At 42.2% G+C, this 26,462-nt stretch overlaps 1 protein-coding gene across 3 annotated transcripts in view; it reads right to left on the bottom strand.

Annotated features, from left to right (window-relative positions):
- Nucleotides 1–25,124, bottom strand: part of IGSF3 (immunoglobulin superfamily member 3) — a 112,917-nt gene extending 87,793 nt beyond the window's left edge. For 2 of the 3 annotated variants that reach the window (XM_088144544.1, XM_088144546.1), the window contains exons 1-2: nt 24,732–25,124; nt 23,416–24,184 (exon numbers count right to left, since the gene is read on the bottom strand). In XM_088144544.1, the coding sequence (XP_088000670.1) occupies nt 23,416–23,488 (73 nt within the window). In that variant the 5' untranslated portion in view covers nt 23,489–24,184; nt 24,732–25,124. The remainder of the gene's footprint in view (nt 1–23,415; nt 24,185–24,731) is intronic. The other variant, XM_088144545.1, reaches the window with a different exon arrangement.
- Between the last annotated feature and the right edge of the window lie 1,338 nt (nt 25,125–26,462).

Here is a 26,462-nt window from a genome sequence, read left to right as displayed (position 1 = left end):
AGTTGATTTGGGATTCTGGCTGAGGCAACTCCGGCATGGGGATGAAGTCTCTCCCGGTGGCTACTTTGAATGGAGAAAAGCCGGTACTCTTGTGGACGGCGTTATTGTATGCTACTTCCGCGAATGGCAGTAGCTCCGCCCAATCGTCCTGTTGGTGCCCCACGTAGCAGCGCAGGTATTGTTCGAGCCCCCCGTTCAGGCGTTCCGTGGCTCCGTCCGTCTGCGGATGCGCCACGGAGGAAAGGGCTTGCTTCGTCCCCACCCGCTTCAGGAACTCCCTCCAGAACTGTGCGATGAAGTTGCCACCCCGATTGCTGACGACCCGTCGGGGCGCGCTGTGCAGCCGGTAAATATGTTGCACGAACAGCCTCGCCAACCTCTCTGCCGTGGGGACTCGCCGGCACGCTACAAAGTGCGCTTGTTTGGAGAATAAGTCCATAACCACCCAAATGGCGGTCTTCCCCTTACTCTCCGGGAGCTCTACTATGAAGTCCATGGCGATCTCTTGCCATGGGCCGTCGGGCTCCGCTACTGACGGGAGTAACCCCCTAGGCTTGCCTTTGGCCCCTTTTGCCGTCGGGCACACCGGGCAACCCCCCGAGTATGCCTCCACGTCCTTCCGGAGCGCTGGCCACCAGAACTGCCGCCGAATTAAGTGGAGCGTCTTCACGAAGCCGTAATGCCCCGCGTTCCAGCTGTCGTGGGCTCTTTCCATGACCTCCCATCGGCACCCCTCGGACACGTACAACTTCCCTTCGTGCCACCACAAACCCTCTTGGCTGGTTAGCGCTTCTCAGTTTTGCTTGAGCCAAGCGTCCCGCTCCGCCGCCTCCGTGAACCCTTGCTTTACCTCAGGCGCCGCGTCCCGTCGCTCCCCCTTAGTCTGGCTCCGGGTCACCGCCTTTGCAGCCAGCCTGCTGGCAGGGATGATGGAGTCCACGATCTCCTCTCGTAGGCTGGCGTGCTGGGGCATGCGAGACAACCCGTCTGCTAGGAAGTTGTGCTTCCTGGGGATGTGTTTTAGGGTGAACCTGAACTTCCCGAAGTATTGGGACCACCGCGACTGTTTGGGGGATAGCTTACGCAGGGCCTTCAGGGCCTCGAGGTTCTTGTGGTCCGTCCACACCTCGAATGGTTCAGCTGCCCCCTCCAATAGATGCCTCCACGTGGCTAGCGCCCACTTGACGGCGTACGCCTCTTTCTCCCACACCATCCACCTTCTCTCTGTCTCTGTGAATTTGCGGGAGGCGTAGGCGCATGGGTGGATGGCCCCCTCCGGGCTGGGCTGGAGCAGGACCGCCCCCGTTGCCACGTCTGACGCATCTACTTGGATGATAAACCGCCGATCTGGGTTGGGATGGCGCAGGATCGGCTCCGCTGTGAACCGCCGTTTTAGCTCCTCAAATGCCCCCTGGCATTCTGCAGTCCACGCAAGTGTCATGCTGGGCTTGGGGGGTTTTCCAGTGCCCTTGGTTTTTAGCAAGTCTGTTAGGGGAAGGGCGATTTGGGCGAAGTTCGGGATAAACTGTCTGTAGAAGTTCGCAAACCCCAAGAAGCTTTGAAGTTGCCTCCGGGTTCGCGGCGCTTCCCAGCCCAGAACATCCTTTACTTTCGCCGGGTCCATCTCAGTTCCCCGACTGGATATCCGGTAGCCGAGGTAGTCCAGCTGCTCCCGATGAAACTCGCATTTTGATAGCTTCGCGTACAGCTGCGCCTTCAGCAGTCTCTGGAGCACCGTGCGCACCAGGCTCACGTGCTCCGCCAGGGTTTCGGTGTAGATGAGGATGTCGTCCAGGTAGACCAGGATGCCCCGGTAGAGTAGGTCGTGCAGCACCTCGTTTATTAGCTGCATAAACACCCCCGGGGCCCCTTTTAATCCGAACGGCATCACGGAAAACTGGTAGCTTCCGAGCGGCGTGTTGAACGCCGTTTTCCACTCATCTTTAGCGCAGATCCTGACCCTAAAGTAAGCTTCATGCAAGTCCATTTTTGTGAACACCCTCCCCTTAGATAGGTGCGACATTAAGTCCTTCATCAGGGGGAGGGGGTATTTGTACTCGGTGCTGATTGCGTTCAGCCCCCGGTAGTCCACGCACATCCGGAGCGAGCCATCCTTCTTCTCCTGGAATAGTACCGGGGCCGCTAATGGTGACTTCGCGGGTTGGATGAATCCCCGCGCTAGGTTCTTGTCTATGAACTCCCGCAGAGCCCCCATCTCCCTCATTGACAGGGAGTACATTTTCGGTTTGGGCAGCGTTGCCCCTGGCTCTAACTCGATGGCGCAATCACTGGGTCGGTGTGGAGGGAGCTGGTCGGACTCCTTCTCCCCGAACACCGCCGCCAGGTCTCGATATTGCCTCGGGATTCTGCCGCTCATCGTGGGTTCCCCGGACTCTGTCTCTCGTTTTACAGTTGTTCCGCCAGTCACCACTGCCTCCCCACGCCTCGGGATCGTTGCAAGTCTCCGGGGTTCCGGCGCTGCTGTTGCTGCTGTTGCCGCCCGGGTCTCGGGCTCCGTCTGCTCTCACCCCGCCTCCCTGTGCCTCGGATCCTCCACTTGCCCGTCTGTGGTTGCGGTCGCGCCCGTTGCCACGGCCCGGTCCCCTCTGCTCTCGCATTCCGCCGGCCTGTCGACCCCGAATCGCACTGCCTCTGCCGTCCAGTCGACCCGTGGGTTCCGTCGCTGCAGCCACGCCAAGCCGAGCACTACCACGTAGTCGGCCACCAGGACCACCACAAATCTTAGTTCTTCCCGGTGGCTCCCGATCGTCATCTGGACCGGCTCGGTGTAATACTGAGCTGGCCCCCCCCCGCCAGCGTGCCGTCTAGCTGGCTGAATGCAATGGGCTCCCGGAGGCGCCTCAGCTGTAGTCCGAGTCCCGAGACCACAGCTGGGTGCATCAAGCAGTGGGTGCAGCCTGAATCCAGCAGCGCCCGCAGCTGTGCCTCCCCTCCGGATCTCACCCCCCGGATGTGTATCCTCACCCAGAACGGAGGGCAGTCCTCATCCCCGATTGGGTCCGCGCGCCTCGGTTCCCCTGCTCGCACTGGGACGCCGTTCAGTGCGAGCGCGCCTCGTTTCCCGCCGGGTCCGAGTCCTCTCCGGAGGACACCGTCTCCGGGGTCAACCACCCCCGCCATCCTCTTTCGGTCACCACCGCCACTGCACTCTTCCGCGGTTGGTCGCCGGCCCTTTTCCCGGTAGGACGCAGGGGCTTGACTTCGGGCCGTGGTGAGGCTCCTTCCCGCTCCGTCAGGCACTGCGCCACTCGGTGGCCTCTGCCTCCGCACCGGAAGCACAGGTTCGGGGTTCTGGTCGCCTCTCGTCCCCCGGTGGACTGCCGCCGACTGCTCCGCCTTTCCTCTGGGGGTCTCTCCCTCGGCCGGTCCCTCGTCTGGTCCCGTCGCCTCGCGCTTTGTTGAATCTGCCGTCACGCCAATTCCGCCGTTCCGGCCAGCCAGATTCAATCTTTCACTGTGGACGGGTCATCCCGTCCCAGTGCCCACTCCAGGATCTTTGGATTGAGCCCCCTCTTAAAATACTTCACCCTCAGGGACTCCGGCCAGTCCGTGAGCTTCTCTACCAACCTCCGGAACTCCAGGGCGTACTCCGATACCGACTTGTCCCGCTGTCTGAACTGCAGGATGTCCTCAGCCCGCTTGGCGCTCAATGTGTCCTCGAACCTGTTCCGGAGCGCCTGCATGAAGTCCGGGAAACTCCGCAGTTCTGCCGCGTTGGCGTCGTATAGTCCGATCACCCAGCTAGCCGCTTGGCCGTCTAGCAGCTCGGCCACGTAGGATACTCTATCCTCGTCCCTAGCGAATAGGTGACCACCCCTCTGCATAAAACCCCTGACGTGCGTCAAAAAGTGCGGCAGCTGTTCAGGGTCCCCTGAGAACTTCCCGGTGATGCCTCAAAGTCTCAGGGCGTCCGCCGCCCGTCAGTCCACCGACCGGGGCATTGTGGGCGGTGCCGGCTGGGGTGCCGGACTGCCACCCCTGTTGCTTGTGCCATCGCTCACCGCCGATGGTCCCACTCTCTGTAGCAAGGTCTGGAGCATCGCCTCCACGGCGTCTAGGCGCCGCTCGACCCTCTCCTCTAGTCGGGCGAGCTTCTCGTCCCACTCGCGGTTCCGGGGCCCCGAACCCCGGGTCATCGTGATGCCTGAGCTGTCTGGCCCTTGGTTCACGCACATCGACCACCGCTCGGTTGGAGGGTACCTGGCCCTGGCCGCTGTCCCGTCGCTCCCGGGTGGCTCTGACCGTCCCTCCTTGAGCCTGGGTTCCTCGTGCTCCAGCTGACCCACGGATTCCTCGTCGCTGGTCATGCCTGTATTAGAAAGGGAAACGCTCCTCGGTGGTACCGGGTAGCACTAACTGTGAGTCCTGGCTTTATGTAAGGTTTGCCCCGTTCGACAGAGAAACTCCCGTGACACGTGTGGTTCACAAAAGAGGTTTACTCATGCGTAACGTAGCAGTCACAAGCAAAGCCAGGACTGGCTTGGTACAATTGCATCACTCATTATATTCCCCCCTTCCCGCGCTTTTTTCCGCCCCGCGATTGCGTTACCGCTGCGGATTATCGGCCCCCCAATAATCCCTCTTGATTGTCCATGATGGCAGGTTCGGTCAGGGTCCATTGTCCTTGATTGGCAGTCCCCTCCGGCTTGGGTTGGTCCCTCCCCGTTACGTGCAAGCCCGAGGGTTCTGTGCTGCGCGGCGATCTTGTTTCGCTGCCTGCGGCTCCGTTCATTGTTGGCTCACGCCGTTATCAGTGTATAGTTAAAGCTTCCGCTGCGGTTTTCCTGTTTGGCTGGGCGCAGGTGGCCCATTAATTAGCGGCGCTTTCAGTTCCTCTTTTCCTCGCTAGCTACCACCGGTGGAGTTCACGTGGTCTGGCTGCGAGCTTCCCCGAAGCCCCGTGCTGACCGAACCTGACATCTATTACTGAATGAGAAATCTATATATAGGCAATGTAAGACACAAGACTCTGGTCTTTCTCACACTTTTTAATGCAAATGGAAGGAGGTTTGTGAAAGTGGGAGCACTTTGTATTTGTTGTTTGTTTTGGTAACTGTTGCTGCTAGACTTATCAGTGTGAGAAGTTATTCTCACAATACCTTTCTACCAGCCTAGTTCTATTCTATATTCTGATTCACTTCCCCCAAAAAATTTTAAAGGCCAGCATTATTTTATTATTTTTACTAATTATTTTATTATAATATTAATATTAAAAATATTATATTATATATTATATAAAATATAATATTAATTTTTTTTTTTAAAGGGAACATTTTGCTTTAATCTGCAAAAGAACATACTGGTAGTCTTTGCCTACCGACCACAATTGGGAACGGAATCTGGGTCGCTGAGCGAAGTGGTTGTTAAGCGAGACGCCCATGTGACTGCTTCACTCAATGACTGCACTCCGGGCACTCCCGGTTGCAGTCATTAAGCAATCTCCTGGGTTGTTAAGCAGACAGAGTGAAAGAGCTGTCTGCTGAAGGATTTCAGCTCCACATGGAGCTGAAATCCTTCAGCCGACAGCTCTTTCACTCCATCCTCTTTCCCCTCCCCTCTCTCAGCAGTGAACAGAGCAAACCACTGAGAGGAGACAGGAAAGAGGACGGAGCAAAAGAGGACAGAGCAAAGGAGTTGTCACTCTTTTGCTCCGTCCTTTTTTTTTTGCTCCATCCTCTTTCCCCTCTCCTTTCTCAGAGGTGAACAGAGCATATCACTGAGAGAGGGGAGGGGAAAGAGGACCTGATAATTTGAGGTCCATGCCTGCCCACCGCTGAAAGGGGAGGGGAACCCTCCCAGCGCTGGGCAGTTACGGAGCTCAAATCTTCAGGATTTGAGGTCCATTCCTTCACAACGCCACATCCTCTCTGCTTGCAACCTTCCCTCCTGGCTTCCAATGGGGAAGCTGGCAAAGAAGATTGCAAATGGCAATCACATGATCACAGGGAGCTTGGCAATCAGTTGTAAATGCAAGCCAGTTGCCAAGCACCCAAAATGTGGCCATGTGACCGCAGGGGGGCAACATGACATTTTACAATGGCGGGAAGTGCTTTATAGGCCATAAAATACCCTTTCCGAGGCCACCATAATTTCAAACTGTTATTAAACTAATGGTCATTAAGTGAGTACTATCTGTATTGCAAATCCAGAAATGGCAGCAAGTATTTGTCATCTCTTTGGAGTACGCTCAGTCAAGAAATAGACACTGCAGGAATGCTACTTTTCTCCTGTAAAATATTAACAGAATCTTGAAGGCCTGTCCAAGTTACTTTTGGGCCAACTAAACAAAATCAAGGTCAAGTTATTTTAAGTTTATTTCTCTCACTTGTTTCAATCTCTGGACTAAGTAATCTACTTTTTTAAAGTTTATTTCTCTTGCTCACTTCAATCTCTGGATTGTGTAATCTCTTCTACTTAACAGTTAATTCCTTCAGTTCCCCCTTAACAATTCTTTCATAACTTTCCAAGGTCAGCTCTAAATTCCTTTACAGTAACCCACAAGTGGGTTTACAGTAAATTTTAACATAAAAAACCAACTAGATTTCATACAGGCACTGAATGCAGTATGTAGCTACTATGACCATCTGTCATGTTGAAAAGCCAATGCCCTACACTTAACTGGAAATGGTTCTGCTCAGCTTGCTATTTTTTATACAGCACCAAACTTATGTATCGAGTTTATGAAGTATAAATGTCCATTTTTAACACAAGAAATCTGTAAACTAAGCATGCAAAATACTATTCTAAAGTCAGCTCCTCTTTTGCCCTTTTTAAGAAAACTCCCCTCTATTGTATCAGCTAAATTTATATTTAATTAAAAACAGACACTCTCCCTGGGAATTAAACTTTAATGTGGTGGGAGAGCCTAGTAGTTTTAATGACCACGAAAACGGTACTGATGAGACGGTGATGCCCTGATAGTGTCATCTTTGCCAGTTAAGTTAAAAGAAGAGTGTGAAACTAAAGGTAATCCACCCAGCAGGGAAGGCAGGTAGGATTTTGCAGATGTGACAGAAGCTAATCCACTTAGGAGAAATCAAATCCAGAAAATACAACAGTAAGCCACTTCTGTGTTGTTGTGCAGAAATTGTACAACTGTGGGTAAAACATGTAGCTATGCTGAAGTGCCTGATGATGAAATCTTCTAGTTAATGGAAAAGAACACTAAACTTTCACAGATAGATCTGAAGGTGATGATGTGTGATGGACTGGAATGGAGGAAGGGGGGTGAAGACAGTGCTCTCGTCTCCAGAGCAATGCTCTGGAGATAAGTGGAGAAAGCTGGCACATCCCTAAACATTCCAGAAGATAGTGAATAGCTGTGCCTGGGAACTAGTGGTCAGTCTGAGAAGATTTCTGTAAACAGGCGCTGGCTAATAAACCTTGCTGATTGAACCTGCATGGTCTCCATGAGTTCTTTGGGCTAGGCCTGACATGATGTCACCAAACTAAAGACAGCATAATGTTATTTTTAGAACTCAAGAAAGAATCACATTCTTATCAGTGGACATTCCTAATTATCTGTTAATAGAACAGCTTCCTCACCAGTTTATGTAGAAGCCATGAGTAAGACAGTAGACGGTATTTGTCTTAGGAATCTGGGAGAGAAACTGAATTCTAAAAGGGAAAAACAATCCAGTTACTAAGATTTATGTATCCTTATCCTACCCTCTTTCAAAAAATCTTAGCTGTTGAGGTGGGATAATCAAAAACCTGATAGCTGCAAGGAAGTTTGATCACTGATGGCACTTCCATTTCCATGTAGGGCTCTAATCTGCATGGATGATTCTAACCATTATTTTGCTACCATGTGAAATTAATTCTATTCTATGATAGTTTGCACACTGTTAAGTCGTTCGTTGGTATTGGTACGTAAACTGACCTTGCCACGAATTACTGTGAAATATATTCAGCGCACTTAACTTATATGAAAAATAACCAGAGTACCTATGGAAAAGGATGAGACAATTACGAAAAGCAACACAGAAAAAAAAATCCACAATTTCACAAACAAAAAGATCCAAGCAACTTGCAGACAGAGCTATCATGGCAAGAAAAGCAGAGGATGAAAGCTTGCATGCAACTAAATACAGGCTGTCAGCCTTACCAGGTTGACCTGACTAGGAATCAACTTCCACCGGAAGGCTAAAACTACTTATATTGAGAGTGAGTGGTTGTAATAACAGAATCTTGCAAGTCTGATTGTTCTATATCTCCTCCCATTATTATATGAATTAGGGACGTATCTGTCTGAGCTTCTTCCACATATATTTTGCTTGTTGTGGATTTAAGATACGTTTTTCCCCGTGTGGCTTTGGTAATGGATCTTGTCTACTGTATATCTGTCGAGGTCATCTTCCTTACCTTCTACACAGACACTGAACATCAAGCAAGAAAGGACAAGGAAAGGAATGACAATCAACAATGTCAACAAGCAGAGCTCCTCTAGAAAGTGAGGTACAAAAGGCAACAGACTGCTTATAAAACAGGAAAGTACATAGTGCAAATGAAATGCCCATCAAACTGTTTAAAGAAGCAGGAGAAGATGCTATTAAACCTACAGATAGGCAAACAAATATGGAATAAGACTGCAAGAGAGTTTGGAAGAGATGTTCATATATGCTTATATGGAAAAAGGAAGAGGCAAAAGAATGTGCAAAAGTACTAAACCACTGTACTAGTTTTTCATACAAGCCAAGTTTTCCATAACTATTCCTTAAACAGCAGGATTGAAAGAAATATAAGAGCTAGAATCAAAATTGCACATCAAAAGACTAACAATTTGCAAAATACAGATATCACCCTCTTTGTATGTGAAGAAGAGTTAAAAGAACTCATCATGAAGGAAAAACAGAAAACAAAATCTGGATTAATGTTAAATAATAAGAGGATAAAGATAATGTCAAGTACAGTAAAACCTTGGTTTGCGAATATAATTCGTTCCAGAAACATACCTCTAATCCAAAGCGCTTGTATATCAAAGCGAATTTCCCTATAAGAAATAGTGGAAACTCAGATGATTCGTTCCACAACCCAAAAATATTCATATAAAAATGATTACAATACTGTAATATAATACAAAATAATAAAGAAAATACAAAATATAAAGAAAAATAAAACAAATTAACCTGCACTTACCTTTGAAAACCTTCGTGGTTGGGGTGAGGGAGACAAGGAGAGAGGAGGGTTATTGTGTAGGATGACTTTCACTATCACTAGCATGGGAGATGATCACCCACAATCCCGCAGCGAGAGAGAGAAGAACCATTGGCTCATTTGTGATCATGTGACATTTGGCATCACGTTCTACTCGTATTGCAAGACATCGTTCGTTTATCAAGTTAAAATTTATTGGAAATGTTTGCTCGTCTTGCGGAACACTCGCAGATCAAGTTATTCGCAATCCAAGGTTTTACTGTAATATGCTTAGTCAATTCATAGTTGAGAGTTCAGGGCCAAGAAGTAAAGGTGGTAACCTTTGCTTTCTTGAGCTCAAGAATAGAGATGAAACAGATTAATTCTTAGAGGAAGGCAATGATACTCTTAGATAAAATAAGGAAGGATGTGACAAGATAAGAATAATCAAAGCAATGGTTTTTGTAGTAGTAATGTACCATTACAAAGTTGTACAGTGCCAAAGAGTAATATTAATACAAATACTTTAAAGTTGTAGATTTGAAGACAGTTACTGACTGTCATGGAAAGGACTGAAAAAAGTATCAATCAGTCAGTCCTGGATTAATAAAGACAGATTGCTCTGTTAAGGCAACAATCAGCAAGCAGAAACATACTTTGAGACATGGTGTAAGCAAGGGATAGTCTAGGAGAACTAAACTTGACAAGGTTGAAATAACCAGAAGAATGGAAAGCAACAAATAAGGTGGACAGATAGAATTAGGATAGCACTGGAAAGCTCTTGGAAGAGTGTCTCATTGGGCAGCAGGAACAGGTCAAGATGATGGCTATTTGTCTATGCGGTCTTCAGGAGTTGGACCCTACTTTACAGCGCATAACTAAAAATGAAATATTCTGGTCCTGCTATTATGTTCAGATTTGTACATTTTATGTTTTGGATAGGTTCAGATCTTTTCTAGTCACGCAAAAAGAGGAACCTTTGTCTGCTGACTTGGCCTGCTCAAAACTGTAGTTCAGCAATATCTGGAATGCCCACGTTTTTTCACTCCTGATAAATGATAAAAATGTCCACAGAAGTAAAAGACCTTCAAATACTGTCATTTGTTTTCCTATCATGGGTCAGAATGGACATACAGTGGTACCTCTACTTACAAACTTAATCCGTTCTGTGACTCTGATCACAAGTTGAGTTGGTCGCAAGTCGAAGTAAATTTTCCCATAAGGTTCAATGTAATTACTGTTAATCCGTTCCGGTGTCCGCGCACCATGCGTCAGGGGTGGAAAAACGGCCGTTGACCACGCGGCAGGGCGGAAAAAATGGCTGCAGACCACGTGTCAGGGGCGGAAAAACGGCCGCGGACCACGTGGAACTGGCAGAAAAATGGCTGCGGACCACGTGGAACGGGTGGAAAATGGCCGCGGACCACGTGGAATGGGTGGAAAATGGCCGCGGACCAAGTGGAATGGGCGGAAAAATGGCCGCGGACCATGTGGAACGGGTGGAAAATGGCCGCGGAGCACATGGCACGGGCAGAAAATGGCCGCGGACCACATGGCACGGGCGGAAAAATGGCCGCGGACCACGTGGAACTGGCGGAAAATGGCTCGTAAGTCGAGGCGAGTTTGTAAGTAGAGGTAAATTTTTGGGGCCGGAGCTGATCGTATCTCGAAAATGTCATACGTAGGGGCGTTCGTAAGTAGAGGTACCATTGTACTTTGGTTAACTGTAAAAGAATACATTAGGAAGCACATTCTGTGGCACAAAGTAGCTCTCCTATAGAACTGAGTTTGTAATTCCTATGTGGCATGACTTCAATTAAAATTTCTAAGTAGCTCTTATTACATACAGTAAAGCAGAGTTTTTCTCTTAAATTCCAATCATTGACAATATCTCAGATGTAACTATGAAGAAAATACAGTACTTACCAAAGCAATACTGATTAAACTGGCACAAAAGGATATGCACTTTTCAATGAATAGGAAAACAAGCACACCCAAAGGTAAAAATGGTGCACCATAACAGGATTTGTTCCAGATTAAATTCCTTAGTATCAGCCATTTGAGCAAGGCCTGGTCAGGAAGCAAACTCCACAAAGACTAATGGAACTATATTTTATTGATGCAGGTTATAATAACAGAATCTTGAAAGCCTAATAGGCATTCTCTAAGTTGGTCTTTACCTAATGGCTGCAGAATTTCTTCTTCAAGGCCATCTCCATATTCCTCTACACCTAGATAAATTAAACATTCATAAGCTTTGATCTATCTTTGCATCTTTACACATTACCCATATGTCCAAAAACTGAAAAGGCAAAGATTACATAACTAACAAGGCTTAGAAATTTTATTTTTCTGATTTCAATATATACAAGATATCCAGACTCAAATGGGATTCATTAATGAATAAAAAAATCCTGACTGATTCAAGGAAAAAAAAAGTTCTTGTAAATATATCTACCAGATTGACAAAAAGTACTCTGACATGCATAAGGAAAGATCAGCAACAGCAGAAATGGGCATTCTCCAGATAAGCCTTTCAGAATTACAGCACTGATTTTCTCACTGAAAAATCCTAAAACAGGATTCTATACGACTTGCTCAACTAACAAATGGCCCATATCCTAGCAAATCAAATTTATTTATTAATTATCAAGTTTCTTTTGTCTTTCACACATACTGTATACTAGTATGACACAAAACAAATTGTGTCCAGTTACTTTTTATACTAAAGACAATTGAAAATGCCATTTTTTTCCCAGTACACAAAAAGTCATAGATATTGCACCTGCTCCTAAGGTTTTGGTTTCACACAGATATTAAATTAGGATACAAGTGAAGATTTGAAACTTCTTCTTCTTTACATAATACTCAGAAGTATGTAATTAGTTTACTTTCCTGCCATCCTAATCTTTAGGCTGATTTCTAACAACTTTGACTAGAAAATATATACAGCACTGATTACCTTCCTTGACTAGAATAATACATTCTAAGTTTTTAATGTCCACAGATGGGAAGAACACTGCATTGGAAATTACCCCATTATTGAAAGGTGAGTTATAAACATAAAAATAACAAGGTCAAGCATGTTAGAAAGACAGGATAGAAGATAAAAGATTTAAGAACTGCCTTTAAAAGAAAACACAAAGATATGGGCTCACAAAGTGTCTTGTAAGGAATATTACCCTTTCAAAATTCACTACTGTGGACGCTTGTATTTCTTTTTCTTCTTGTTTAGGCAACATTTTCATTTTCCAAGGAAAGCGTTCCTTTCTCCTACAAGTGCTTAACAAGCTCCCTAAACATCATGGTAGTCGTCTGTAATCTACCTTCAAGGAAAAACTCTAGGGTGACAAACAGAAGTCTTTATCTCCAACCCTGTAAAGTAGAATAGGGTTGGTATACTGTACATATAAAATAATGCAGAGTAGGGCTTAAAAATAAGATGAGCAACTGTCCAAGTACACATCTTTAGGTATGGCAGCCAGGTCTGAGTGGGCTTCCAAATCCTTGGCACACTTTTTAAGGGGTGCCACTGCACACTCCTATCCCAACTTCAGAATTATATTGGGTGAGAAAATGTAGCATTTCAGTTTCTCATGCAGTATCTTACCCCAAGATGAAACAAAGTGATCAATTAAAATCAGGGGTGTCAAGCTCATGGGGGGCGGGGGGAATAACTATAGCTAATAGGAGAGGATGCATGTCCAAATATGAGTTTCAACTGTAGTTATGCCAACTTCACAGTGCAAGACAGTGTTAAGAACACATCATGGGACTTGAAATATATTCTTCAAGAATGTAGACTGCACTCTCTCTAAAGGGGTAAAGAAGCTATATAATCCCAGTTGGGCTCTGAACTCTAATCTAGTTGCACCAAGACTCTAGCTGAAAATATTTTTAGTACAGCAGGTACTAATAATGTACCTCTAGTGTAATAAAAAGACTGCAGGGAAACAAAGAATAAAATAAGGTGTTTCCAGTACCCTTTTTATGGAGTTTCCAGTACCTATTATGTGAGCAATGAAGACTCTGGAATGAAAGCAAGGGACTGACAGAAGAGACCTTGGAATGATATGGAATTAAGTAAACTTATTGTACCCACTATCTCTTTGAATATGTGCTTCATTTTTTACCTTGCCTCTATTACTAAGTGACTTCCTCATAGGACAGCTATTACTTCCTACACACTGGGAAGAGAAATCTCTAAAGAAAAGATTGCATATCGCGTGCAAGCTCCCCATTTGAGGAAGAACCTGGCAGAAATAGTGCTCCTGAACCTATCCATTCAGGAGAAAGATCTTTTCTATAGATAGTCTGCTTCTATACACGGAAGCAGCTGAGACCTTTTGCATACATGCAAGCAGTTCAGTGTGAGCTAGCATTTAAAAATATTACAGTTTCAGCTCACATGGAAGCCTATGAACATGGGCCCCATGGTACAAACAACTTCAGTGCATCCATGGAGACTGGCTATTCAATTATGTCACCAGCATGACTTGAAAAGGGGATAAGCTGCTCACCACTTTTGAATTATATAGGGAAACATGTCTTCTGAACAGGGTTTTTGCCACTAAAATATAGGATAAATCTTCTAAAATAAGAAAATCAATAGCAACCAACATGGTTGAATTCATCAATAATCTTAATGATTAAGGCAAGAGATCATTGTATCTTGCATTTATGTTTAAGTCTGAAATCATGTAATTTGTATAAATATAAATATTTTTAAACTGTGGACCTCAGAAAGTGATGTTTCTTTCTTGGGGTGGAAGTCTGGTAAATATTTTATTCTGTATTGGGCCCCTTTTGGGTGGTACTGTACTGCGTATCATTAGTTTATGCATTAATACTGTACTGTATATCCAAGGAAATCTCATGCTTTTAAGCCTAAATACATCATTGCTTTTTTTCTTGACAGAAATGAACATTGAAAAGCCATGGAAGAGTCAGTCTGGCTATGAAAATAGGAGTAAATTAAAGAGCCTGATATTCTCCTATAAAATTATCTGGTACAAGGCAGCATTCAATGATGGCAAGTCATGGAGGTCCTGAGGTAGAAAAGCATCCCCCCAAACATGACACTTCATGATTGACAGTTGGCATAAAAAAATAGGCCTAAAAGTTCTACTTCTGACTCAACTGTCAATAAAACATTCTGTCAGAAGTATTGGATTTTGTTCTTGGATCTTAATAACTCCTTGGAGAATTCTATGCTGTATTCCTGGAGTGGTTCCACATGATGGCCATTATTATTCCCAATCTTCTCCATATGAAGACTATGTCTCTGACTGGGGACTATTAGAAATTAACAGCTTTTGAAATGGTTTTATAAACTTTTCCAGACTAATTGGGATGAATGACATTTTAGGGCAGTCTTTAGATCTTTCTGTTGAGCAAGTTATAATACATTTCTAAAATCTGCACAGCAAGAAATTTACTGTGATAAAGGGAGTCAAAGTTTATGAGCTTTATACAGAACAGGGCTGGCCCAAATCAGCCCAGATTGTTTAATGAAGTGCTCAGAGTTACCCTTCAATTGAATTAATTTAAATAGGGGCACAATTACTTTTTGACACTCCTGAATCATTTAATGAATCAATTTTATGAGGTAAATAAAACAAGCATCATACTTTGGTGATTTCTTCACCCATACTGCATTTATGTACCAATAGGCCCCACCTGAAGTTCTGATAACATTCAGTGGCAAAATATGCAAAATCTCAGATGACTGGAAATGGACAGGCCTTTTATAACAGAACTATAATTAAATTTGTTTATTTAAACTATTTTTATTCTTTTTTTTTCATTTAAAAAGTACTCAAACTTGAGTGCTTGAAATTGTTAAAAGGTCATCAACTATCAGAAAGAAACAAGAAAAAGTACTCTGAGCAAGTCAATATGAACCATAAATTCAACAAAATATTAACATTATTTTTTGCCAGTAGTGCATTTATCTGCCCGATATTATACAATATCTCAAAACCTAACAATCCATTACTGTTAAAAACAAAAACAAAATCTTGCTTACTAGAAGTGTATTTATATTTTTAGTTAAAACATTTATATTCCATTTCATACAGAAGTAAAATATTTATAGAAAAATCCAATCTTTCTCATTTTTTCTATTTAAAATATAAAAATAAAAAACATTTTTAATATTGAAAGAACTTCTTTTCAATCAGTACATAAAACATACTACATAGGTAGCATAATCTGTACTGAACTATGCTTACTTATATAAAAATATTACCAGTAGAATCCAAAGTAATTTGTTTTATGTTTAGTTTAATATTATATTCTCATTTTTATTGCAGATCTTGCTATTGCTAAAATAATACAAGGTACATAGTATCAAGTATGTCTCCCCTTAGTCTGTTATTTAATTATTCAATTTACACAATGCATGCTCTGCTGAATAACTTGTAATAATATAGTTATCAAGATTTTGTACACTGGGAAATTATGAAATCTGTGTTGTCAGATGGATAACCATACTTTTTCTTCCTTCTGTGACACTGCAATTTAATGTATATTAAGTTTCATTTAATTTATCCAGATTGGATGAATTGTTCGTTTCTTTTTCAAATGGAGTGTGTTTCTGCATTGACAAGTACAAATACTGTAATGTGTTAAGCTGTGATGCTACTTTATGAGAAGCCAAACCTTGTTTCTCACACAGAGTGTGCATGTCACCAGCACTATCTGGAACACTTTGTATCCTCCTGTTAGTTCCTTTTAATTATATTTTTGTGGGTGAATACATCCATTTCTTTCATAATATTAATAGGATTATCATTAAAGCAATCTTGCAGCTATAGCAAATGATAATCCAGGATTGTAAAGTGAAGATTACACCTCCATATACCACATCAGTAGTTGGCTTGTTGGCAACAAACTTCACTGAAAAATCTCACATGACTTGTAGACTCCCCGTTTTTCTGTATATTTAAAGATGCTTCTGTAAAGCACTATTTCATTCTCAATGTAAACTCATCCTTCATCACTTTGCAAATAACAATATTGTTTTGAATTATTTATTTATCTTAATAGCATTCATCTCTTGTAAAGCTGATCAAAGTTACAGCAGGAGTTTCACATATTTAAGCCACATCAACTGAGATGAGTTCAAAATGTTCCATAATGATTTTGGTATAGCAATAATTGTTATAATGTGATTCTGAGAATTCATGGGACCTGTGCTGCAAAGTACAGCAATGGGTGCATAGACTAGCTGTCTGTCTGAAGGGATTTAGGTAATTTACAGAGGTAAAGTACCAATAGGTTTTCTGAGGCAGTATGCCTCTTATTATCAGTTTCTGGGACAATCTGTGAGATTGGATTATTTGTCCCGGTACTGAGACTCTCCAGGGTCATCTGATTAGCTACCATACAAGAAAGCAGAATAACAGCAAGTTGATCCAGAATATATTCTTTGACCTTAATATATCAAAGAAGGATAATTTGTGAACAATATTTTCAGCAATGGCAGGCATGTTTATAAGCTATATGCTTGCTGATCTGGGCACTCAATGTCTTGAAGTGTGGATTGCAGATTATGACTATTTGACCTGTTCTGTAATATTATATAAAGCCTCTTCTACCTTAGGCTGTTTAAATGTGAGACTGAGCATCATATGCATGTTATGTATTAAGTGAAGCTTTAGTACAAAATATCCAGATTAGTTAAGAAGTAATTTAGGGAGTAAACTTATAGAACAATGAAACTTCTTTTCAAATCTCTTGTAGGTCTCCTCACAAAATATTGGTAATGTATTTGCAATATTTAATACTAGATTTTGTAGGATATAAACAAGTAAGAGTAGACAGAGAAAAGAGAAAGGTACGATCTGTAGGACTTAACAGATGTTATGAACATTCTTTTTTTTTATATAAATCTTTATTGGCTTATAAAATTTAACACACACAAATACCTAACAAACATAAAATGAGAAGAGCAAATACAGATAGAAAAAAAAAACCCCTAAAGATCAATACCACACAGCCACAAAAAAAAGGAAAAAAAAGAAAAAGAAAAAGAAACACAAAAATTTTTAAAAACAGGGTTTCCTTCTAACTATGCAGTTAGAACATTCTCTATTGAAACAATATTCTACCACTTCATTGTTCAGAAAAAGAATCTACAAAAAAAGTAAATTATTATGGTAGTTCAAAACCCCATGCTATGCTATCACTATTTCAACGCTAAGAAATTTGATTATATGCACATACATATATGATTGATCTCAACTATTGTGTTATCACAAAGACAACTTCTACTGCCTTCCTTATACTGTATTCTTTCATATTCCATATTCAAATATATATTGCTGTATATGCAAATTAAATTAACACACTGCTTTGTTAAATAGAAAAAAGCACAGATGCCTCCTATGGCTACTGTTGGAAAGAAATCTTGAAGCCATGCTCTGAATTTTTCCCTATCTTGTTTTCAGTATGGAATACAGCTTTTCCTAAGTTTCTCAAATTTTCTTCTATTCAGAAATATTATATATTAGTGAACTTTTAACTTCTCTTTATTCCCTCCTCACAGAAACACATGCAGTAACAGCTTAATAACTCAAAGCCATGTAGATGGACAAGATGGCTCTCAAATTTTTTCAACAGAGACTGATGGCCCACCACAGCTTAGCTTCCTCTCTTCTCACATCTTTTGCTATCTAGTCTTTCTATTTCTCAGATGATGTTTTACTCTAAATTCTTTATGCTGTTTTTTGGTGATTAACAGCACTGCCCTTTATAAGCAGTATAGGATCTGCAGGATCTATACTTCTTTGCTCCTCTTTACATCAGAATGTAGGCCTCCAAATATACATTAGCTCCACAAATTTTGTTGGACCGCAGCTTTCACCATTCCTCAGCACTACTAATGCTGGTTAGGACTGATGAGAACAAAAATTCAACAGTATCAGGAGGGTGACAGATCTGCTCTAGATTATAGTATCAGTCATCCATTATTGTCCTGCTTAATTCTATTGTGAAGCTAATTAAGCTTCCGTATAGATGTTTTACTTTCATCCAGTGTCCACTCATATCCACATCCAACGCTGCAGGAACAGAATGCAAGAAATGAGCGCATGTACATCTATGGCTTAACTTAATTTTGTGCAGTATAGTTTCATATGTACATAAAAGCAGAATAAGCAGAGGAATAAGATGCCTAGTTTCTGTTAGAACTGCAATTATGAATATTTTAATGTTAACTGATTATGCAATGGTAACCTTGAATACCTTCTAGACAAACATTTTGAGAATCTTTCCAATTAAATTCTCTAGGCTTGCAATCTTAACAGCAGAATATATTGACAGAAAAAGGCCAAAAGAAAGGTCAGATATATTCAGCAATATCAGGAAAAAAGAAATACTCTCTAAATTTCCATTACTTTTCAGAGGAACTTAAACTTTAACTTTTGCCTTAGGAAACATCTATTCTTCCTGCCTACATCTGATAAAGTTTTATATTTACCTAGCAAGCATCTAAGAGCAATGGCATACTAGCACAATGGAATCAGATAACAATACAGAGATAAGAGTCAAAACCATACCCAGATTATTATAAAGTGTATTTAGCAATTTAAAAGGGAAAAGCAGCCATACTGTTGAAATTCAGGTGAGGCAATGGCCTGGGGCTTTATGTGATCTTGGTGAAAAGAAGCAGGTCAACTGCTTTTTTCTTTTTTTGTCAACTGCATGACAAAGCAGTTGTGTCTGGGAAATTTATTCTCCTCCCAGGAAATGCAGACATCTTACACAAGAAATAGGAGAAGGGTCTGCAACCTCAATTTTTGGTAAAGTCTGGGTTTGCATTGTGCCATAGAAGTTATGTCAGAATGCATTAGCTTATTTTTAGGCTTATCAACTTTCCTTTTACTCATTCCAGACAACTGTTTTTACAGAAACTACAATTCATAGAAACAGGCAGTGGCAATCAACAGAATGTATCTTCTGAAACCTCCATCCTGAAATATTCTTATTTCTGATCATCTTTTCAGACACAATAGTATTTCTATTTTCTAAATTAAGTTCAAATCACTACTTTTCTGCACATAGGTACAAAAATGCTTTTTCCCAAGACTTTATTCAACCTACATATTATCACAGAAAACAACAGGAATTCAGACACAAGAACTGAAATTGCCTGTGCAAGCTCCTCTTAAACTTAACAGGGAATCAAATGAATAAAGCAATAGTAATCTCACAAAACATCTCATGGTAGACAATTTCAACTGTGGTGGGCACGCTGAGCCCTCAAGAACACTTGCCATCCTTGAAGCCCTTTTTTACTATGGCTTCCAAGCCTCCCCAGTGAAGCTGTTGGGAATAATTGGAATGAACTGGTGGTGTAGTACCCACAGTTTCAAGATGCGAAATGCAAAACCTGTAGTTTAAAAATAATGAAGACTTAATATAAGTTTTAAAATACCCTCCCCCAAAAAACTGAAATTGTGAGTGTGTGCGTGTGTGCATGCATATTATATGGCCTTGCTCACTTTGGCTCTGACCTCACCCCGCCAAATCCCTGAGGACATCCCCTGGCCATCACAAGGTTGCTGTCTCCTGATCTATCTCATCATAGATAGATCATCATACATTTCACATGATATGGCTAGGAAACTCTTTTATTGGAGAGAAAAGCCAAACATGACAGTGACTCACTGTTACATCTTTTTGTTTAAATGTTGGCTAATAACAACTGCACTGGTACCTGAGTGTGAAGCTTTCTGACTTCTGCTTCTTCTAGTCACACAAAAATAAGGGATTATTTATTTTCCTTTATGTGTATGCCACTTATGCCCAAAGACTGAACTGTCCAATTATCCAAGTACTCTCAGCTCCACAATCTGCTATTTTCTGTGCTAGGGCATTTTTGAGTATATACAGAAACTCAGGGCAGGGATTTCTACTATCTTTCCTGCAAAGCTATTTTTGAGTTCTGGGTTTCTCCTCCCATACCTATTTGTCAAAATCTGAAGAAATGTGAGATTTATTATGGGTTCTATATTGTCTCATCTATTCTTGCAAACAGTTACCAGTTGTGAGTACACAATGATCTGACCAATATAAAATGAGATTTTAACCCAATTCTCTATATTCCAGGTCCTGTAGATTGGCACCGTTTATTAAGGGTCAGTGAAGCAGCTATTCAAACATAGTTTTGTGACTATGTCAAGATAAGTTCAATCATAATATAGAAACAGAGAGATGGATAAAAGGATCATGCACACAAATTCAGAGGATCTCCTCAGTTCACACTATATTTTATAATACTGTGTTAGTCACTGGTGGGAGCCTAAGGAAATAGAAAAACTACTCATAATCCAGGAAGGAGAAAAATAATTCCATAACTTTCTCTAAGCTTATTGAGCTTTGTTTTCTACATATTACTCTACATATATTAATATCAGACTTTGTATCTTGGGAAGAAGCAAGTCAATCTTAGAAATACATATAGGCCTAGTGGTGCCTGACAGAGACATTTACAGTCTCATTACTGTGCAAGGGTTATTTACAATATTATACCCCATTTCTCCCCATTATATACTCAGCATGATGAAGTGCCACTTTCTTAAAGCCTTGGAATTGAAGCACTGCTGTGCAAGCGAAAGAAACTCAGCAGTATCCTCTGTATAACACCCACACGCCAGATGAGACTTTTCAATCTGCTGCTCTAGGGGGAGCAGGGGGGAAGAGCTGCAATTTTCCCCATAATTACACCATCATCTTTCATTGCTTTCACAATTTCACTTTTCCAATTCAGAGAGGCTTATGAAATCATAAACAAATATGAATTATAGTAGGATTTACAACCATTTTCCTAAATTCTATGGGACATAATTAACACTTTGGACAAAATCATCTTTCTGAATCATTTGATTAGAAAATTCAAGCCACAGAACAAGTTAAAGGTTTTGATTTCATATCATGCCATCCTCTTTCTTTAAGAAAGCAAATCAAATTCATCCCAAGCACAATTCATTTGAAGTTCTCTGGGGCTATGAACATAGCAAGGCCTTCAAACCACATCAAATCCTTTTATAATTTATATCATCAGTTTAATATGCCTACAAAGGTGTCTGAAGAATTAGAAATACCCTTCTCAGAGGAAAAACTCACATATCTGCCCTATATAGATCACCATCACTTTTTTTTAATCAAGTGGAATGAAGGAACTTTGAGGTTTATGCAGACATGCTTGAATGTAGCCATGCAATTTGAGATACGGGAGTGACAGTTAATTTAAACTGAACTTCTCAGAGAAAGACACTTAAAAGATTGACATTTAGCCTTGACGCTGGAACTAATTTATATGTTTTTGTCTTTTGTTTTAAAGCCATTGTCAGATCCCTGATTTGGATCATCACAAAAGATAACACTTCTGGTAATACAGAGCCCTCTACTGTTTTGCTGGAACACAGGCATTAAGGACAGAACAACTATTTGACATTAGACTGCATTACTTGTGATAATACTGTCCTTAAACCAAGAGGATTTAATGTTCAGCCTTATTGTGTTGTGTTTGCTTAATAAAGAACTCCAATTTATTCATGTCAGTTCTCAGAATACAGCAGACTTGTCTACAGGCTACAACTTTAGGCACCATTCTATGGGATTTAATTTATGCAAACATTCCAGGCACTGGAATGTAAGAAATTTTTTTTACATTTTAATATAAATAAGCCTAAAGGCTATGGATCAAGAAGAACATTTGTCACAATACCATTCATTTTTAAAGCAATATAGCAATAATAATGCAATTATTCCCAGAAAAGTTTACCAGCTCACATAGGCATCTGTAAGGGTAGACAAAGAGGGCCATGTGATGAAATGTGCATTATGACATCATGATGCAAACCCTGTGACTTATGAACTTGTATACAATGTTGGGATGCAAGTACAGAAGGGTAGGATTTGCATCGTGATGTCACTGTACATGTATCATAAGAACAGTTCTTCACTGTTATTACCTGTAGCTACTTATGCCCATCTCTGTACAACTATGTACAACTAGGTTGAAGTTTGGAAAACAAATGACTACTGATAAACAGGGAAGTAGTGAATGCCAGGCTCTCTTAAAACCAAGATAGCCAATGGCACAATGGTTACTAGGATTATTCAGAAGGGATTTTTCAAGTGTTTCATTTGTAGGGATTTATCATCTATGCATTGTGCTGTATTCTCTTACATGCCATTTTATTCAACAGGCCATGTACATCTAATTGCCAGGCTATGTACATAAACTTTGGAACATGTGGATGTGATTTTTTTCACTGCTTATATACTGCCTCTATGAAGTAAGTACAAAGACAATTCTATCTCTCAGCCATAAAATTTTTGATACTTTATAGAACTATATGAACAGTTTCACTTCACCCATTTCTAGGATATGAACAGGAGTTGTTTAAAAACACATGCCAGCAACACTGCAAATCACTTGATGGCAGGCAGAGACTGCTGTACTGAGTATTCAGACAAAATTCTCCTAGTTTTAATTTAGCCAGATCTCTACCTTATTGCAAAAAGTAAAGTATAGCTTGCTGTTTTTCCCTTAGAACCAAAGATCACAATGCTACACACATTTACCTGGAAGTAAACTCTATGGAAATTAACAGGACTCTCCTTTGGATAAAAGTCTTTTAGCACTTTAAAGATTAAAATATATCATAGTATACATTTCTGTGGTACATTTCATGCATCTAGTCCAGCAATCTTTATGCCATAACTAATGTTGGATTTTACCATATTGCAAGATACTTAGTTTTCATTGCAAAACAAAATAACAGCAACAAGCCACATTAATATGGGTAAAAAAACCTAGCTTCAACAATCTCATATCTTGTGTTCCTTCACTGTTCTATACTTGTCTTCAAAACTCAAGTACTTCCTACATCCAAAATGCACTGCTGACTGAACTCACAGCTGCTCCTGATATCAGACACCCAGATTCAAAAGCCAGACACAAATCTGTTTGAGGCACAGCAGAAAAGGCCAAGGCACTGCTTTCAGTACCCTCGCCAAACTTCATATGCTTGCTCGGAAAGAGTTACAGAACACTGTACTGTATTGGCCATAATATCATTAAATCCATTGTGTTAAATAAGTTCTTTTTCTTCCCCTGATTCCAGCATCACCACAGTTAACAGAACTGTTCAATCATATAAGGAAACACAGCTGGAAAGAAACAAAGCTAATGATGAGTTAAAATTTGACACATATTTTTGACAGAGACAAGCAGTTTCTTACCCAGTAGCATAAGAGATGTCAGCTCCAGCAGAAGGTACCTCATCTTTGTAGAAAAGGGAAGATAAAAAGGCATCACTCTTTACCACTTTCACTCCTCCTTATTCTTTTATCTTCCACTGTCAAAAATACCAGCTGGTTTATATCTCCAAAGACAAATATTCTGGTATGGCAGAAAAGCAAGGGAAAGGAGAACAGGACTGAAAGGGGGAAAAAAATCAGTGAAGCGCAGGCTCAGTGGAAGGTGTGGAACTGTCTTCAGAGGCTAAATGATTGTTCCAGAAGACACCTTTGCCTTTCTAAATCCTGGCATATTACACTTTGCAGCACCTACTTTTTATTTTCCTTCTACAGCACCTCTGGCATGCACCTCCCTTTCTTGATCTGCCTTCCTGGGAACAAGAAAGGTGCACAAAATCTGTTCATCTACTCCATCTTACAAGACAGAATAATCTCTGGACTCAGAAAACGGGCATGTGTTTGGTGGTGCTTGATAAAAATCTAGATAATTAAGCAAGTTCCTTTGACATTTTTGAAAGTCCCCAAAGGATCAAATGTTGCGAACAGAAATCAGCTTTATAAGTGTCTGTCAATTTTCCTGCAGGAGAGGCATGGCAAAGTCTGATAACTAAAGCTTGGAAGGTATTTTTCCTATGCTTGCTTCACTGTAAGGGGCAAATAAGCAACCAAAATCCAAGATGCCACTTCAGCTGCTGGTTTTCTTCAGTCTGGGTTCCTTTCTCAGGTGCCAAGAGTTGACATCTGCTTCTTCCTAAGAAAGGAAGGTGGGGGGAGACATGAAAACTTATAAAGCAGAGGCAAGGAATAAACTGATTTGTTGCTGCTGCTACTGCTGCTGCTATGAATTATCCCTCTACGGGCCGTGAAATGCAGGACGATCTGAAGAGGACGGTCGGCGGAACTGGGGAAATGGAGCTAAACAGAGCCACGGCCCGCCCCCTTTCCCCCCCAGAGCATCAGCATAACGAGGAAAGACCAGCCCGCTATTGTTTCAACCTCTTACTCAAGAGAGCCGCCTCCCATTTTCTCAAACTGGAAAGAAGGGTTTAACAGGGCGCCCTCTGTAAGAACGGATTATTGGCAAGAGCAGGGGCGGAGCTGGAGCCCGGGACCAGCCGGGAACTGCCGGAGAGCAAGAGAGGCAGTCGCTGCCGAGAAGATTACATCTGCTGGAGTCCAGCAGATTGCGAGCCAGGGGGTCCCCGCCGCCAGCACCACCGAACTCGACGGTCCGCGCATCCAGAGGACCGTGCCAAGGAAAAGAACACGCGCCGTCCAAGCTCAGCTTCGCCACTTACGGAGCAGAAACCTGATGGTTCGCCCCCTCCAGCCCACGTTACGCTTCGCCGCTCCACGTGCCCTGCTTTCTTGTCGTCCCTCGCCTCAGCAGCCGAGACTTCGCCAGCGGGGGCTGCGGTGCCTTCTCTGTGCTCCTCGTCCCGCGCTCGGCGCTAGTTCAACTAACCTGGCCGCTCTCGGTTCCTCCCCTCAGCCTGCTGCCACCGCCTTCTCCTCGGCGTCTCCGTTCGGGCTTCATTCTCTATTCAAAGCTGCTGCAGGGGGTGCCGAGCGTTTCCTCCCGACCTGGAAGCTCCGCCTTCTTCCTCCTCGGTACCTCCTTGTCCTGCCCTTTCTCCCAGCGTCCGCCTCCGATTTCTCCCTCGCCTTTCTCTCCGTACCTTTCTCGTTCACCTTCTCTCTCGTTCACCTTCTGCTCTCGCCGCTGAGAAAAAGAAAAAGAAAGAAAGAAAGAAAGAAAGAAAGAAAGAAAGAAAGAAAGAAAGAAAGAAAGAAAGAAAGAAAGAAAGAAAGAAAGAAAGAAAGAAAGGCTTTTTTTGCACAGGCTGATATGCAGAGAAGTCTGGGGACTATGCCGTTCAACCAGGCTCGCGTTTCAATCCCAGCAGTTATAATCCCTCTTTCCAACTGGCAGCGAGGAAAGTCAAAAGGGGGCTGTAGGGAAGACTGGAATATGTTTCCTTTGAATCATTAATCGTTGCGATCCTGCAAAAAAATGCCCTCACTGCGTGTCTACAGAGTTAGACCGGCCTAAAGTTTGACTGTTGTTTACTTCTTAATCATGTTACTAGATCGGGAATTCATCCAGGGGTGGCACTGAAAACCGACCGTGTTTGTGATGCCACAACTTTAGGGACCAAACAGCGATCAAAACAAACGTTTCCACGCGTCTAAGAACAAACATAAAATGCGATACCTATAATTAATTCAGCTGTGATTTTGGAGTAATCCCAACCAGAGCTGCTCCAGACTAAGTTGTTTGAAGATTAAAACCATAAAAAACAAGCTTTGCAGAAGATCTATGGAACACAGAAAACCCAAAGTATGCAGTTTGCACAGGTGTGAAACTCTAAAAAAAACTACTGGGACAACAAAAGCAAACAATAGTCTTTAAAATAGAAACATCTGGATACCATTTGCCAAGCAAGTTCTATTCTTTCATCCTTATGTTTTAAGAGAAATACATTGTGAATGTATTGTTGCTTGCGTGCTGCAAAAGTGACTGTATATATAAACATGTTGCAGCCGAACCTGGAATATGGCAGAAGCTTAGTTACCTGTTTCTGCTTGCAAGGCAACCTGCAAGGAACTGAAAATGGGTGATTCTGGGTATCATTAATGAATAGACTATGTCATGCTTTAATCCATTAAGCTGACCTGGCAGTTTTTTTTACCAAAGATCTTCTGAGTCATTTTAGTCCTAATGCTATAGGAGAGACTCCATACGTTGTAGATTTGAGGGGGAGGGGGGAGGAAATCACTGCTCGATGATGCAAATAAAACATCTGACTTTGACTTAGCAACTTGGCACTGATCTTTTGCTTCCTTCTGAGCTTTGCTCATCTGTACATTTCATGAGCTGACTAAATGATGAACTGAGATAGGGAAGGGATGGGCTGTGCAGAAAGGCAACTGAGATTTTTCTCTGTATTTCCAAGGAATGGCCTGCGCCCTCCATTAGTCATCCATTTACAAGCTTCACGATTCAGCTTGCAAAAAAGGAGTTGAAA

Source organism: Python bivittatus, unplaced genomic scaffold (assembly GCF_059951505.1).
Source record: "Python bivittatus isolate LINGU-HERP-01145 unplaced genomic scaffold, Pbiv_v1 ctg000350_np1212, whole genome shotgun sequence".
NCBI classification, from domain to species: domain Eukaryota; kingdom Metazoa; phylum Chordata; class Lepidosauria; order Squamata; family Pythonidae; genus Python; species Python bivittatus.
Note: the sequence above shows the minus strand (reverse complement) of the source record. Positions and strands in the feature narration are given on the sequence as shown.